Below are 14896 nucleotides of genomic sequence, written 5' to 3'. Positions count from 1 at the left end.
GTGTCATCTACAGAATTACTAACCATACCTCCAATGTTCACATCCAAATCATTTATATAAATGACAAAAAGCAGTGGACCCAGCCCCGATCCCTGTTGCACACTGTTGGTCACAGACCTCCAGTCTGAAAAGCAACCCTCCACCACCACCTTCTGTTTCCTACTTTCGAGCCAGTTCTGTGTTCAAATGGATAGTTCTCTGATGTATTCCATGTGCTCTAAACTTGCTAACCAGTCTACCATGCGGAACCTTGTCGAACGCCTTACTGAATTTCATATGGATCACGTCCACTGCTCTGCCTTCATCAATCCTCTTCGATACTTCTTCACAAAACTCAGTTAAGTTTGTGAGACATGATTTTCCACGTACAAAGCTATGTTGACTATCCCTAATCAGTCCTTTCCTTTCCAAATATATATAAATCCTGTCCCTCAGGATCCCTTCCAACAGCTTGCCCACTACTGATGTCGGATTCACCGGCCTATAGTTCCCTGGTTTTTCCTTACCACCTTTCTTAAATAATGGCACCACATCAGTCAACCTTCAGTCTTCTGTCATCTCGCCTATGGCTATTGATGATACAAATATCTCAACAAGGCCCCAGCAGTCACTTTGTTAGCTTGCCACCAAGTTCTAGGATATGTCTGATCAGATCCCAGAGAATAATCCACCTTTATGCACTTTAAGATGTCCAGCACCTCCTCCTGTGTAATATAGACATTTTCAAGATGCTGCTATTTATTTCCCCAAGTTCTCTATCTTCCACATCCTTCTTCACGGTAAACACTGATGCAAAATACTCATTAGCTCCCTTATCTCCTGCAGTTCCACATATAGGAGACCTTGCTGATCTTCAAGAGGGCCTATTTTCTTCCCAGTTACACTTTTGTCCTTAATGGATTCTTTGGATTCTTCTTAACCCTATTTGCCAAAGCTATCTTATGTCCCGTTTGTCCTCCTGCTTTCCATCTTAAGTATACTTCTACTGCTTTCATACACTTCCAGGGATTCATTTGATCCCTGCTATCTATACCTGACATATGCTTCCTTCTTTTTGTTAACCAAAACCTCAATTTCTCCAGGCATCCAGCATTCCCTACACCTACCAGCCTTGCTGGTCACCCTAACATGAACATACTGTCTATGGACTCTCGTTATCTCATCTTTGAAGGCTTCCCACTTACCAGCCGTCCCTTTACCTGCGAATATCTGCTCCCAAGCAACTTTTGAAAGTTCTTGCCTAATACTGTCAAAATTGGCCTTCCTCCAATTTAGGGCTTGAACTTTTGAATCTGGTCTATCCTTTTCCATCACTATTTTGAAACTAATAGAATTATGATTGCTGGCCCAAAAGTCATCTGCCCTGTCTTATTTCCCATGAGTAGGTCAAGTTTTGCACCAAATCTAGTATGTACATCCACATACTGAATGAGAAAATTTTCTTGTATACACTTAACAAATTCCTCTCCATCCAAGCCCTGAACACTATGGCAGTCCCAATCTATGTTTGGAAATTTAAAATCCCCGACGATAACCACTGTAATATTTTTACAGATAACTGATCGCTTCTTACAAATTTGCTTCTCAATTTCACACTGACTATTAGAGAGTGTATAGTAAAATTCCAATAAGGTGATCATCCCTTTCTTATTTCTCAGTTCCACCCAAGTAGCTCCCCTAGGTGTACTCCCAGGAATACTCTCCCTAAGTACAGCCATAATGTTATCCCTAATCAAAAATCTTTAACAATATTCTCTAACACCTACTGCTGATAATGTACAATATGCTAGAATAATTATAAATCTCATAATGATCTCATATTTTAGAATACACAAAGTAGAAACATTCCACAGAGAAAGGAAAAAAAAATGGAGAGAATGACGACTGGATAATCTTCTCAACAATGTTAATTGGGAGATAGATGTTGGCCAGGATGACGGGGATAATACCGCTGCTTCCTTTGCAGCAATGTTGTTGGGTCTTTTACCTGAGAGTGCATTTTAATACCTGATCCAAAAGACAGCAACATGGGTAAGAGCACCGGCTGAACAATGAACTGAAGTCTTAACCCAGATGTACGTGCTTCAATCTGTGGACTGAAGTGAGATTATGACAACTCAGCCATAGCCGACACAAACGAAAGGACTAAGATCCTTGTGAATGTGATCAGAATTATGTCTTTCCCTTGTTTTTGTTAGGAAAATGGAAACTTGGAAACGTGCCAGTTTTTTTCTGCGCTAACAGTGTTCTGTTGGAGAGAACAGGGTATTTCAGGTTTGGTGTAGACTTGGCCGGGGGCGGGGAAGTTGTTCATTCATCCATGATGATGGATACAAATACTTTCTGGGCTCGTTACATAGCAACTCCAGAGTCTTCGAGTGGGAGAAAGCATAAAATTTTGTGTCAATCCTTTCATGTACTTACGCAACGAAAAAAATATCGTGAGGGCAATATATAACTAGGAGCCTGTTTTAACATTTTATGAACGACACAAAAACGAAACTGGTGGCGCTGCCAGCTGCCGCCGATTGGCTGATGGTTCTCAAGCGTCCCGCACCCGAGCCGTAAACCGGAGGCAACCAAACTTGATGCGCCTCGGCCCGCCTATCCCTGTGTGAGATCACATAACTGAAGCTGGTAGAGCCCAATAGAGGAGGAGGCTATTGGTGAGTAGACGGGGCTTGCTGGTGGGCCATGACTAATGGCTGTGGCACAAACTCCGAGAGGAGGAGGGGCCTGACGCGGCGCCTCGATGTTCGTGTGAGGCGCGCGTAGTAAAAGGCGTAGCGGGCTGCGTTTGACTCGGTGACAGTTGGTCTCAGGTGCGGCAGCTGATGGCGGTGAGGATCGGGGCAGAGTAAACGGCTGTGAGGTAAGGGGGTCGGACAGGATCAAAGAAACGCAGTAGTAGGATCGAGCAGCTTCATTGCGTCAGAGCGAGAGGGGTTGGTGTGTGAAGATAACGGCTATCGGCTCGAGAAGCTTCCTGTTTTCAAAGCCTGGCTACCCTCCTTTTAGGCCGTGCCTCCCGGAGGATTGAAACGAGAAGGGAGTCCGAACAGGTAAGACGGACGATGGTGATGGCGGCGGGACGGAGGTTTGGCATGGATGTGATCGGGGTACGAGCCCCACGGGTTGACAGCAGGTGGACATGTTGTGTTACCTCTGTACCTCCAACAGAGCAGCTTCCAGACCAGGGTATAACCGCCGCTTCCAGACCTGCAGTTATCCCATTGTATTTTTTGTGCTTTATGTGTAGAACGTCTAATCTAAATGTCCGAGAGCTCAAAGAACAAATTATGACGGCAAGTTCATATAACAAAGGAGACGGGGGGTGGGGGTGGTCGGTCGTGGTGTGGAATGTTGTCTTTGAAATGCTTCAGCAATTTTTTGCTATCTGTAGCAGTCACAATTGGGCAGATCGTTCGCCTGCGACCAAAAAAGACGGATCACAATTTGGGATTTCTTGTGGCGCCTCGTTTTCTTTTTAATCGGTCACAAAGATTGGCGATTCACGTATTCACAAGTGACCTGTTTGCGTGTTGTCGAGAGTCACCTTAGACTGTTGGTTATTATCATTGTCAAGAAAAGCATTGCATTTATATATTATTTTTCTTAACCAAGAAGGTTCAAAGCGTTTTGCAGCCGGTATGTTTTTAGAGTTAACATCACTGCTGTAATGCAGTGAAATGCAGCAGCTAATTTCTGCATTACGAAGTCCCACGTGTGATAAAAGACATTTGTGTTGATCTTAGTTGAAGTTTTAAAATGGGCATCAGGCGAGGACCTGAGGCACATCTTCAAGAACTATCATAGTATTCCCGCTACCTCAGCAAATAGATGAACCGTGGTTAAGGGGGTCATCTGGGAGTTTAATAACAGGTTCTGGAATATTTGTGCATGTCCCTGAAGCGTGTCTTGAATTAATGACCTTGTGATATTGTTACCACGTTCTCCTCTGCATACTCTTCCTCTGTAAGGTTCTTCTTTTAAAGCCTACCTTTGACCATACTTTTTGGTCAGTGGTCTTCCTATCTCCTATGGCTCTTTCAGATTTTGATAATTGATTTGGAAAATTTGGAAATTTTTACTGTGTTAAATGTACAATGGAAATACAAGTTGTTGTGTACATGTATTCTCTTTCCCTCAATGATCAATTGCTGCTGGGAGAAATGGTGGTATGTAATTAATTGTCTGTGATGAGAGAGATGTAGACCTGTGAAGTGAGATGAAAAGGATGAAGGGTTTCCTTTTAAGACCCTGGTGAGTGTAAATTATCTGCTATTTGATTGCAAGGAAAAACGGACAGCAAAATTTTTGAGAATTTATGTCCTGTCCTCTAGTTTACAATAATTTATTAGTATTTTCAGTTTTAGAAAATAGTAACAGCTGATAACTGAACTCATTATAGAAGTTCATGAGAAATTATGACTCAGTTGGTAACACTGTCACCTCCAAAGGTGCAATATTGTGAGTTAAAGTCACATTGCAAAAGCTAAAGCTGATGTTCCAGTGAAGGCAAAATGCTGTGGATGATGGAAATCTGAAACAAATGCAGAGTGTTGGAGAATTCAGCAGTACTGGTAGTACCTGTGGAGAACTGTGAAGAAGTCTGAATGTTAATCTCAGTGCTGAACTAGTGAGGGCTGACTGTTGGAGGTGCCATGTTTCGGATGAGATGTTAAACTGAAAAAATCCTGTCTGCATTCTCAAATGTACATAAAATAGTCATTGTAGTTTATTTTTGGAAAGGATGTTTTTCCCTCATGTATCTGGAATACTTATTCTTCAAGTTACATCACAAACAAATCCTTTGGTTATTAAACACACAAATCACACTTTCTGAAATACTTGGTATAGATTCAACAATGGTCATATGTTTGCTTTAGGTAACAGAACCTTATAATGGAGAGATATGGATCATCTTGCTAAGAGCCATTCAACTCTTCTCCACAACCTTGTGTTTCTTTTCCCTTTTTGACATCCATATCCATTTCTGATTTGAAAAAAATATTGAATTTACTTTCATTGTCCTTTCAGGTCATGTAACCCAGATCGCATTTTTAAAAAAAGAAATCCCACATTCTCCCTCCTGGCTCTTGAGTAATTTAGCTTAAATACATACCTTTTATTTATGACTTAATAGTGGACAATATTCCTTCTCAGTGAAATTCAGTTTAAGTTCCTGTCCTCATTGCTATGTGGGAACTGTTTATACTGATTTTTGATGGATCTGAGCTGTTTTGATTCCAGTGGTCAAGTAGACTGCTACTGAGGTGAGAGAACATGAGGAAACTGTAACTTACCATGATCTGAGATAACAAGGTGTAGAGCTGGGTGAACACAGCAGGCCAAGCAGCATCAGAGGAACAGGAAAGCTGACGTTTCAGGCCTAGACTCTTCTTCAGAAATGGGGAAGGGGAAGGGGTTTCTGAAATAAATAGGGAGAGAGGGGGAGGTGGATAGAGGAGAAGATAGGTGGAGAGAAGACAGACAGGACAAAGAGGCGGGAATGGAGCCAGTAAAGGTGAGTGTAGGTGGGGAGTTAGGGAGGGGATAGGTCGGTCCAGGGAGGACTGACAGGTCAAGGGGGCGGGATGAGGCTGGTAGGTAGGAGATGGGGGTGGGGCTTGAGGTGGGAGGAGGGGATAGGTGGGAGGAAGGACAGGTTAGGGAGGTGGGGACAAGCTTGGCTGGTTTTGGGATGCGGTAGGGGGAGGGGAGATTTTGAAGCTTATGAAGTCCACGTTGATGCCATGGGGCTGTAGGGTTCCCAAGCGGAATATGAGGTGCTGTTCCTGCAAACTTCGGGTGGCATCGTTGTGGCACTGCAGGAGGCACAGGATGGACATGTCGTCTGAGGAATGGGAGGGGGAGTTGAAATGGTTCGCGATTAGGAGATGCAGTTGTTTAGTGCGAACCGAGTGTAGGTGTTCCGCAAAGCGGTCCCCAAGCCTCTGCTTGGCCTGCTGTGTTCATCCAGCTCTACAGCTTGTTATCTCAGATTCTCCAGCATCTGCAGTTCCTACCATCTCTTTACCATGATCTGTAGTCTTTCTGAGGCAGAATGGGTAAGAGAGACTGTGTTGTGTTGTGTTTTGTAAAAAGGAGAAGTTCAAAAAGCCTAAATGGCTGCATTAGGTGTGAAATGTGCATTGTGTTTCTTTTATACAGAGTTCCCAGTCACTACTGTGCATGTAATTGCAAGGATTGCACAAATGGAGGGCTGCTATTCAGTTGAATGGAGTGGAAAAGTTGAAAGACAAGTAGTTTGGGTGTTTCTTATGTTTTAATGGCAAATCATGGAACAGGATTGGAGTAAGCTAATCACAACTAATGGCCAGGAAGGTGGGTGTAAACAAAACCTAGCATGGAAGAAAGAACAGTGGAATTGGGTGTAAACAATAATCACATTTAGGGTATTTATGTCACATTTTAAGATTTTAAAAATATATCTAAATTGATGTTGACCATGCATTATTATAATTGGAATAAGAGTAATAAACAGTGTTTAATGTTAACTGTCAATGGACAATATGTTTTTCAATTATACATTTGCACTCAACATTACCTCAGCATTCAGAACTTTCAAGTTTTGTACGTGTTTACTAAATAAACAGAAATTAAATGCTTCTCTGTCACTAAATCAACAATGTCTGTCTAGTAGGGTTGCAGTGGCTTTGATTCGTACACTGGTAAGGAGTGATCTACATTGCAGAAATTAGATTGAAACAGTTACTTTCTATTTTCTTGTTAAGAGTTGGGGCATCATTCTCTTCTTTCAAATATTGCTGTTGCAGGTGTGTTCCAGATAGGCCATTATTGTTATGAAGATCTTTTCTGACTTTTGAATGATGGCTACTACAAGAGGAATTCTTTTTTTTTATTTAGATGTAATCAAAATATCTGAAGGCAATGCCATACGATCTCAGTGGCTATTTAGTGTCATGCTCTTGTTGGTTGATTTGTAGCTGAAACATTGCTGTTTTTGTGCATGGCTTTTATGACTGACTCTCAGCTATAGTTGTATCGGTACAGATTTTGGCCCAGTAGTTGCCTGCAGAAAGTGTGGAGAGTTGTTTAGTCAACTTTATTAGTTTTCAAAATTAGAATTCACAGCAAGAGTTAGAAATTTTGGTTCGCTGTTTTAAAATGCTTTCACATTGATCATACTCACCTTTTTGTTTTTTTTTGTATAACCATTTTACAGGTTTAAAAGATAGTGTTTTTAAAATAAAAACACTTCTACTTCCTGTCTTTTTTCTTCGAAAGTATCAGAACATTTTATAGAGAGTTGAGTGAGCCAGTGTATTATGCAATTTCTAATGTGGTGTGGGCAATTTTAGTGTGCATTTTAGTTTTATCTACAAATTGTCCATAAACCTTTGAAATTAGTTAGTAAACAAAGAGAATTTCAGAGTAATTCGTAAAATAAAATTCAGTAACTATGGCTAGTATTGTCTTTTATCTATTCATGGAGTCATAGAGTCATACAGCATGGAAGCAGACTCTTTGGTTCAACCAATCTATGCCGAACATAATCCTAAACTAACCTAGTCCCACCTGCCTGCTCTTGGCCCATATCCCTCCAAACCTTTCCTATTTATGTATCTATCCAAATGTCTTTTAAATGTTGTAATTGTACCTGCATCCACCACTTCCTCAAGAAGTTCACTCTATGCGCGAACCACCCTCTTTGTAAAAGATTTGCCTCTTGCGTCTTTTTTAAATCTCTCTCCTCTCACACTTAAAAATGTGTTCCCTCGTCTTGAAATCCCCCATCCTAGGGAAAAGGCAACTGCTATTAACTGTATCAGGTTGCTTCTCAACCTCCTATGCTCCAGTGAAAAAATTCCCATTCTATCCTGCCTTTCTTTATAACGCAAACCTATTACATTTCAACAGATCAGTTGAGTTTTTGACACAAGTATACTTATTTTTAGTTTAACATTTGTATTGAAAATAAGTCAAAACCAAGCAAAACAGGTTATATTGCTGTTTGGGTAGAGAATATAAGTGTTGCATATCATGGTGGTGTTGGAAAGCTGAATTAATGTCATGTCAATGTTTGATGTCTAAGGAATGTATGACCTCCATTTGCTTCTTGATTGACCTTGAGGGAATGTGGACGCTGCTTATGTCAATGTTTAAGATTTAATGTAACAGGTATGAGGGAAACAAATATGAACAACATTCTAAGAAAAGAATAGATAATCATGCCATTGCATATTATATTCTTCTTCACCTCAGATTTTTGAGTAGCCTGTTAAATGGTTCCTGCTTTGTTTTATTTTGTTTCTTCTAATGTAAATACAATTGTGCTTTACAATTTTATCCTCCATGTGCATAACTTTAGTTACAGACTTAGCATTGGGATTTATTTCAAGGGATCTTTCTACAAATGTTTAAAATAGATTGGCCATTTAAGATAGCTAATTAATCTTAAAATAGCCAGTATTTAAAGTTCTATATAATAGAAATAAATTTTTGATTCACTCTTGTTCAAAAATTCAGTAGAATCTCAGCCTTTAACATGTTATGAGGTGAGCTGTAACTGATGTCAGTAATTAGTGGATTAGTGCCTTGAGGGTTGAAAAATGTAACAAGAATCTACCAGCATTCCTGTTCCAGAGTGTGTTCATGTTGGGTGAAAAGTAATTTGACCAGGGTCACAGATAAACATTGGGTAATGGATGATCGGTGGAATCTGTGTACTTCACCATAGCAAGAGTCCTCACCTTTGAGCAATAAAAGATAAAACAAAATTTTAAAATCAAATGAAGACTGAATAGATGATTTTTGTAAAACATAATTTTCACAACAGTAAATTCTAATACAATAGAAAAACAGTAAATTGCATTACTCTAAAGGCTTAAAAGTTGAAAAATGTGCAGTTTGTGCCTTTTCTATTCAATTACTGAAATGTGCAAAGCTGAGCTTGTGTTGCCGTGTTAAATCAGACAGTAAGTTTTTTTGGCTAACATGCTGATGTTGAAGCTGTATCAATGCAGATAACATGCACATGATTTAATACAACTATCCCCTATTTATAGTGTTCTATGAGAACATTTTTATTTCAGTGCAGTTACTGCATATATTGATTGTTTTTTTAAAAAACGAACTGCCACCATGACTTTTGTCTAAATCTAAATGTTTCCCATTTACCTCTCCTGAGTCCTTGCTGTGAGAGAGTGAATGGAGGAACAGGAAAAGTTTGGGAGAGGGAATCAGAAAACATGAGGTCAGCAAGAGTTGGGGAGAGGAATTTTGGGCTAGTTAGATTGTGGCATCTTCATTTTCTTACTGACCACAAGATTTCACTAACTTTTTTCAGGTTTGTGTTTTTTTTCCCTTAGCTCGTTTGCTGTTGTAATTTCACCTTGTTAGAAAAGTGATGCACTTAATGTCTGGAGGGAATTTTACTGACGCTTTCATTTGATCTTTAGGCAGGTGTTCATGAATGTGAGTTAAATTTGCTTATGCAACAGCACTAAATACAATTGGAGTGTCCAAAATTTAGTTTGAATGTTCTAGTGATTTGAAGGTTAATGAACTGATCGGAAACAATTTTAAAACAAATAGTTTTCAATGCAACTTCTAGATTTTTGTATATAACAGGAACAAGACTTGAGGATATGTGAACCTTGTCTCTTATTGGACCTACATGATATGTATAGTTGATAAAATTAATCAAAATAGATAACCATTGAGAGGAATTTTTAAAAATAAGTATGAACAGTTTTATGATGTTTGCTAGTGATAAGTTCTAAAATGAATGAAATGAATCCAGCAGTGTAATCTTTCCTCTGGCATGTGTACTATAAATGGAAAAATATGGTAAAAATGAGTATCTGATGTGCACATATGTTGGCGGGTTGTGAGAGGGATGCAACCAGTTTACAAAGAGATAATTATAGGTTAAGTAAATAGGCAAATGGAGTATAATGTGAGAAAATGTGAAGTTCATTTTAGAAGGGAGAACAAAAGAACAGTGTTATTTAAAAAGAGAAAAACTGCAGAAAGCTGCAACATGAAGGCACTTGGGGCTTCTTACTGCATGAAACACAGAAAGCCAGCACATGTGCAGCAGGTAATGAGGAATGCTGATGGAATTTTAGCCATTATTTTAATGGGGTTGAAGTATGTTATAAAGTGGAGATTGACCCCCCCCCCCTCAGTTCTCCCTGCCACCTCGAGACCTAACATTGGAACACCTAAAGAAAAAGGATCTTGCCCTATAATCTGTGAAAGGAGTGTGAAAAATGGTATAACCTGCCTTCAGCAACTTCTAGTGGTTAAGTAAAGTAAATCCCTGACACTCACTTAAATTGTTATTTGTTGACTTCTAATCAAACTCAAACAGTGAACAAATTAACTAAACTGTTAACAAACCTAATAAATCCCTTCTAACTCCTAACTATTACCGAATAAAGCAAGATTCTAATAGTATGCTGTTCCAATAAATACAAGTACCACCTATATAAGAAAAATAGAATTTAGTCACTTGAAATTACAGCCAGATTACGTGTCTTCCGGAAAGTTTTGTGCCTTCTCTGTCGATTCTTCTGTCGTGAATAACTTCTCTGTTGACTTATTTTTTTCTCTCTGTCAGGAATATTAACTAGTTGCACCATTGGTACCATTGGTACCATTGGTATTTAGATGATGCTTTCTCTAAGACATAAAGAAGGCTGTGAGAGCCAGCGATACCCTCTTAAAAGCTGAGAGCTGTTCGGTTTGGTGGATAGCAGCTAGTTCTGGGGCTTTGTCCAACTGCCCCCTTCTTTTTACACCCCTGATTACACATCAATATTTCTTACAATAGGATTGGTCCTATGTTGTCAAAACCATCAGATTTAAATTTTAATATGTTTTTAGTATCTAAGTGCCTGGTTCAAATTCATTGGCGAAATTCAAAAGCTTCTTGTCTTTGTACAAAACTTCTGCTTGGCCTGCTAACTGTATGGCCTTTCAATACAATGTTTCAATTCAGGTGCTCTCTGTGTACTTGCAAACTTTCAAGCTACTGCTCACGGCCATCCATTTTAAATCTCTAAGCACAGAAAAAGCACATAAACTTTTAAAGGGACCATGCAATGCTTTCCCCCCAGCATTTTACAAACACCAAATTCTAACTTCCTGCCTCCCAATCTACATGTACTCTATCCAACTTGGCAAAACCCTCCCCCCGCCTTAAGGAAAAAAAAAAACCATCAAACGAACACTGTCTCTGTCTGTCTCTTTGTCTGTGATAGTAGGAACTGCCGATGCTGGAGAACCTGAGATAACAAGATGATGAGCTGGATAAACAGCAGGCCAAGCAGCATCAGAGGAGCAGGAAAGCTGATGTTTTGGGTCTGGACCCGAGTCTGTCCGTGTGTGTGTCTCTCCTCTCCCGTCCTCCTTCTCTCAAAGAACAAAGAAAATTACAGCACAGGAACAGGCCCTTCGGCCCTCCAAGCCTGCGCTGATCCAGATCCTCTATCTAAACCTGTCGCCTATTTTCCAAGGATCAGTATCCCTCTGCTCCCTGCCCATTCATGTATCTGTCTAGATACGTCTTAAATGACGCTGTCGTGCCTGCCTCTACTACCTCCGCTGGCAACGCATTCCAGGCACCCACCACCCTCTGCGTAAAGAACTTTCCACGCATATCTCCGTTAAACTTTTCCCCTCTCACCTTGAAATGGTGACCTCTAGTAATTTGAGGCCCCCACTCTCGGGGGCTAAAGCTTCTTGCTATCCACCCTGTCTATACCTCTCATGATTTTGTAGACCTCAATCAGGTCCACCCTCAACCTCCGTCTTTCTAATGTAAATAATCCTAATTTACTCAACCTCTCTTCATAGCTAGCTCCCTCCATACCAGGCAACATCCTGGTGAACCTCCTCTGCACCCTCTCCAAAGCATCCACATCCTTTTGGTAATGTGGCAACCAGAACTGTATGCAGTATTCCAAATGTGGTCAAACTAAAGTCCTATACAACTGTAACATGACCTACCAACTCTTGTACTCAATACCCCGTCTGATGAATGAAAGCATGCCGTATGCCACCTTGACCACTCTATCCACCTGCGTTGCCACCTTCAGGGTACAATGGACCTGAACACCCAGATCTCTCTGTGCATCAATTTTCCCCAGGACTTTTCCATTTAACGTATAGTTTGCTCTTGAATTGGATCTTCCAAAATGCATCACCTCGCATTTGACTGGATTGATCTCCATCTGCCATTTCTCCGCCCAACTCTCCGATCTATCTATAATCTGCTGCATTCTCCGACAGCCCCCTTCACTATCTGCTACTCCACCAATCTTAGTGTCATCTGCAAACTTGCTAATCAGACCATCTATACCTTCCTCCAGATCATTTACGTATATCACAAACAACAGTGGTCCCAACACTGTTCCCTGCGGAACACCACTGGTCACAGTTCTCCGTTTTGAGAAACTCGCTTCCACTACAACTCTCTGTCTCCTGTTGCCCAGCCAGTTTTCTATTCATCTAGCTAGTACACCCTGGACCCCATGCGACTTCACTTTCTCCATCAGCCTACCATGGGGAACCTTATCAAACGCTTTACCGAAGTCCATGAATATGACGTCTACAGCCCTTCCCTCATCTATCAACTTTGTCACTTCCTCAAAGAATTCTATCAAGGTGGTAAGACATGACCTTCCCTGCACAAAACCATGCTGCCTATCACTAATAAACCCATTTTCTTCCAAATGTAAATAGATCCTATCCCTCAGTATCTTCTCCAGCAGCCTCCCCACCACTGACGTCAGGCTCACCGGTCTATAATTTCTTGGATTATCCTTGCTGACCTTCTTAAACAAGGGGACAACATTAGCAATTCTCCAGTCCTCCGGGACCTCGCCTGTGCTCAAGGATGCTGCAAAGATATCTGTTAAGGCCCCAGCTATTTCTTGTCTTGCTTCCCTCAGTAACCTGGGATACATCCCATCCGGACCTGGGGACTTGTCCACCCTAATGCCTTTTAGAATACCCAACACTTCCCCCCTCCTTATGCTGACTTGACCTAGAGTAATCAAACATCTATCCCTAACCTCAACATCCGTCATGTCCCTCTCCTCAGTGAATACCGACGCAAAGTACTCATTAAGAATCTCACTCATTTTCTCTGACTCCTCACATAACTTCCCTCCTTTGTCCTTGAGTGGGCCAATCCTTTCTCTAGTTACCCTCTTGCTCCTTGTGTATGAATAAAAGGCTTTGGGATTTTCCTTAACCCTGTTTGCTAAAGATATTTCATGACCCCTTTTAGCCCTCATAATTCCTCGTTTCAGATTAGTCCAACTTTCCCGATATTCTTCCAAAGTTTCCTCTGTTTTCAGTTGCCTAGACCTTATGTATGCTTCCTTTTTCCTCTTTGCCAGTCTCACAATTCCACCTGTCATCCATGGTTCCCTAATCTTGCCCTTTCTATCCCTCATTTTCACAGGGACACGTCTGTCCTGCACTCTAATCAACCTCTCTTTAAAAGCCTTCCACATATCAAATGTGAATTTACCCTCAAACAGCTGCTCTCAATCCACGTGCCCGAGCTCCTGTCGAATTTTGCTATAGTTGGCCTTCCCCCAATTCAGCACTCTTCCTTTAGGACCACTCTCGTCTTTGTCCATCAGTATTCTAAAACTTACGGAATTGTGATCACTATTCCCAAAGTAATCCCCTACTGAAACTTCAACCACCTGGTCGGGCTCATTCCCCAACACCAGATCCCGTATGGCCCCTTCCCAAGTTGGACTATTTACATACTGCTCTAGAAAACCCTCCTGGATGCTCCTTACAAATTCTGCTCCATCTAAACCCCTAACATTAAGTGAATCCCAGTCAATGTTGGGAAAATTAAAATCTCCCATCATCACCACCCTGTTACTCCTACATCTTTCCATAATCTGTCTACATATTTGTGCCTCTATCTCACACTCACTGTTGGGAGGCCTGAAGTACAGCCCCAACATTGTTACCACACCCTTCCTATTTCTGAACTCTGCCCATATTGCCTCACTGCTCGAGTTCTCCATAGTGCCCTCCTTCAGCACAGCTGTGATATCCTCTTTGACCAGTAATACAACTCCTCCACCCCTTTTACCTCCCTCTCTATCTCGCCTGAAGCATCTATATCCTGGGATATTTAGTTGCCAGTCTTGCCCTTCCCTCAACCAAGTCTCAGTAATAGCAATAACATCGTACTCCCAGGTACGAATCCAAGCCCTAAGTTCATCTGCCTTACCTGCTACACTTCTCGCATTAAAACAAATGCACCTCAGATCACCTGTCCCTCTGCGTTCATCGTCTGCTCTCTGTCTACTCTTCCCCTCAGTCACACTGACTTCATTATCTAGTTCCTTACAGGCTTTAGTTACTACCTCCTTACTGTCCACTAACCTCCTCATTTGGTTCCCATCCCCTTGCCACATGAGTTAAACCCCTCCCCAACAGCGTTAGCAAAAGCAGCCCCTGGGACATTTGGTTCCAGTCCTGCCCAGGTGTAGACCGTCTGATTTTTGTAATAGTCCCACCTCCCCCAGAACTGGTCCCAATGAAGCAAAAATCTGAGCCCCTCCCTCCTGCACCATCTCTGAAGCCACTCATTTATTCTGCCTATTCTTTCATTTCTACTCTGACTAGCACATGGCACTGGTAGCAATCCTGAGATTACTACCTCTGAGGTCCTATTTTTTTAAACTTGGCTCCTAACTCCCTAAATTCTGCTTGTAGGACCTCCATCCCGTTTTTTACCTATATTATTGGTGCCTATATGCACCACGACAGCTGGCTGTTCACCCTCCCCCTTCAGAATGTCCTGCAGTCGGTCTTTCTCTTTCTCTCTCTCTCTCTCGTGTGTGTTCTCTCTCTCTCTCTCTCT

At 41.3% G+C, this 14896-nt stretch overlaps 1 protein-coding gene across 1 annotated transcript in view; it reads left to right on the top strand.

Annotated features, from left to right (window-relative positions):
- Window positions 1-6286: 6286 nt before the first annotated feature.
- Window positions 6287-14896, top strand: part of LOC109914073 (protein SCAI) — a 149772-nt gene continuing 141162 nt past the window's right edge. The window contains exon 1 of the mRNA XM_048613379.1: window positions 6287-6348. Coding sequence (XP_048469336.1) covers window positions 6337-6348 — 12 coding nt within the window. The 5' untranslated portion in view covers window positions 6287-6336. The remainder of the gene's footprint in view (window positions 6349-14896) is intronic.

Source organism: Rhincodon typus, chromosome 28 (genome assembly GCF_021869965.1).
Source record: "Rhincodon typus isolate 14 chromosome 28, sRhiTyp1.1, whole genome shotgun sequence".
Lineage (NCBI taxonomy): Eukaryota > Metazoa > Chordata > Chondrichthyes > Orectolobiformes > Rhincodontidae > Rhincodon > Rhincodon typus.
Note: the sequence above shows the minus strand (reverse complement) of the source record. Positions and strands in the feature narration are given on the sequence as shown.